Source organism: Heptranchias perlo, unplaced genomic scaffold, assembly GCF_035084215.1.
Source record: "Heptranchias perlo isolate sHepPer1 unplaced genomic scaffold, sHepPer1.hap1 HAP1_SCAFFOLD_852, whole genome shotgun sequence".
Taxonomy (NCBI): Eukaryota; Metazoa; Chordata; class Chondrichthyes; order Hexanchiformes; family Hexanchidae; genus Heptranchias; species Heptranchias perlo.
The window spans coordinates 1-2,500 of record NW_027139890.1 but is presented as its reverse complement, the minus strand read 5'-3'; the positions used below and the strand labels follow the sequence as shown (position 1 = coordinate 2,500).

Below are 2,500 nucleotides of genomic sequence, written 5' to 3'. Positions count from 1 at the left end.
ACGGGGAAGAGAGCGAGAGACAGGGAGAGAGCGAGCGAGCGAGACGGGGAGCGAGCGAGAGACAGGGAGAGAGCGAGCGAGCGAGACGGGGAGCGAGCGAGACGGGGAGAGAGCGAGACGGGGAGAGAGCGAGACGGGGAGAGAGCGAGACGGGGAGAGAGCGAGACGGGGAGAGAGCGAGACGGGGAGAGAGCGAGACGGGGAGAGAGCGAGACGGGGAGAGAGCGAGACGGGGAGAGAGCGAGAGGCAGATGAAGAGGCAGATGGAGAGAGAGAGCCGGAGAGGGAGAGACGGATGGAGGGAGAGCGCGAGACGAAGGGAGAGCGCGAGACGAAGGGGAGAGCGCGAGACGAAGGGAGAGCGCGAGACGAAGGGGAGAGCGCGAGACGAAGGGAGAGCGCGAGACGAAGGGAGAGAGCGAGACGGGGAGTGAGACGGTGTGAGAGTGAGGCGGTGAGGAAGACAGAGAGAGAGAGACGGACGAAGAGAGGAGAAGCCGGGTGCCGAATTAGAAACATTTTAGTCCAGCAGCAGAATCAACATTGGACTCGTCACAAACTAACACCACCCACCTCCCCATCACTCTCCTCCCCTCCCCACCCCATCACTCCGCCCCCGCCTTCCTCCCTCCTCCCCGACACCCCTCCCCCCAAACCCCCTCCGTCACACTCTCCCCCTAAACGACACTCCCTCCCCCTTAAACCCCTCCCCCACACTCTCCCTCCTCCCCTAAACCCCTCCCCCACACTCTCCCCACCCCCACACTCCTCCCCCTAAACCCCTCCCCCACACTCCTCCCCCCACCCCACCTCCCCCGACACTCACCCTTCTCCAGCTCCGAGAGGTAACACTCCTCCACAGCCCCGGATGGGGTTCGAACCTTCGCCTCAATCACTCCCCTCGCTCCATTCAGCTGAACTGCAAACGAGGCTTGTTGGTTGACCATTAACCCTGACTCCTGGACACAAATTAACAGAAAACAAAACCTGAGAAAATTCCACATCTGCTGTCCGAGGGGTCAGAAGATCAGCAGCTTACAGATTAGATACAGAGTAAAGCTCCCTCTACACTGTCCCATCAAACACTCCCAGGGTCAGGTACAGGGTTAGATACAGAGTAAAGCTCCCTCTACACTGTCCCATCAAACACTCCCAGGGCAGGTACAGGGTTAGATACAGAGTAAAGCTCCCTCTACACTGTCCCACCAAACACTCCCAGGGCAGGTACAGCATGGGTTAGATACAGAGTAAAGCTCCCTCTACACTGTCCCACCAAACACTCCCAGGGCAGGTACAGCATGGGTTAGATACAGAGTAAAGCTCCCTCTACACTGACCCATCAAACACTCCCAGGGTCAGGTACAGGGTTAGATACAGAGTAAAGCTCCCTCTACACTGTCCCATCAAACACTCCCAGGGCAGGTACAGGGTTAGATACAGAGTAAAGCTCCCTCTACACTGTCCCATCAAACACTCCCAGGGCAGGTACAGCACGGGTTAGATACAGAGTAAAGCTCCCTCTACAGCAGTGTCATTTCCCACACCAGCCATCCCACGCCCTCATGGAGTGAGGCTCCCAGGTTGCATTTCAGGCACATTATGGGTTGTTTTGTGTCCACTGCTGGCGGTGAATTTCTGCGGATGTAGCAACTGGAGCAGAGCCAATCCAGGGTCTAAAGTCAGGCCACAGACACAAGGAGGATGTGCAGGAGACCCCACCATCTCCCTCTGCAATTCCTCAGCCTCTAACTGGGCTGCTGTCAGCACCAAATTCCAGGAATCCCTCTCCTCACTCTTCAGTCCCTCTGACGGGATCCAAACCCCTCTGCTCCCTCTCAGGCTGCACTGGTCCTCACCTGGAGACTGGTAACAGTGAGCCTTCTGGCATCGTCTGATGGTGAGGCGATTGGGACGACAAAGGGAGAGTCCGGGACATGTTCATCGTTAAACTTGATGGAAACCTCATAGTCACCTAGAATCATAGAATCATAGAATCATAGAAGTTACAACATGGAAACAAGGCCCTTCGGCCCAACATGTCCATGTCGCCCAGTTTATACCACTAAGCTAGTCCCAATTGCCTGCACTTGGCCCATATCCCTCGATACCCATCTTCCCCATGTAACTGTCCAAATGCTTTTTAAAAGACAAAATTGTACCCGCCTCTACTACTGCCTCTGGCAGCTCGTTCCAGACACTCACCACCCCTTTGAGTGAAAAAATTGCCCCTCTCGACCCTTTTGTATCTCTCCCCTCTCACCTTAAATCTGTGCCCCCTCGTTATAGACTCCCCTACCTTTGGGAAAAGATTTTGACTATCTACCTTATCTATGCCCCTCATTATTTTATAGACTTCTATAAGATCACCCCTTAACCTCCTACTCTCCAGGGAATAAAGTCCCAGTCTGTCTAACCTCTCCCTGTAAGTCAAACCATCAAGTCCCGGTAGCATCCTAGTAAATCTTTTCTGCACTCTTTCTAGTTTAATAATATCCTTTCA

At 54.6% G+C, this 2,500-nt stretch overlaps 1 protein-coding gene across 1 annotated transcript in view; it reads right to left on the bottom strand.

The window, feature by feature from the left end:
• LOC137319503 (filamin-B-like) overlaps positions 1-1,972 on the bottom strand; it is a gene marked incomplete at its 5' end in the record, with an annotated part of 14,290 nt that extends 12,318 nt beyond the window's left edge. The window contains 2 exons of the mRNA XM_067981648.1: positions 827-959; positions 1,857-1,972. Of these exons, the coding sequence (XP_067837749.1) occupies positions 827-959; positions 1,857-1,972 (249 nt within the window). The remainder of the gene's footprint in view (positions 1-826; positions 960-1,856) is intronic.
• Positions 1,973-2,500: the final 528 nt, after the last annotated feature.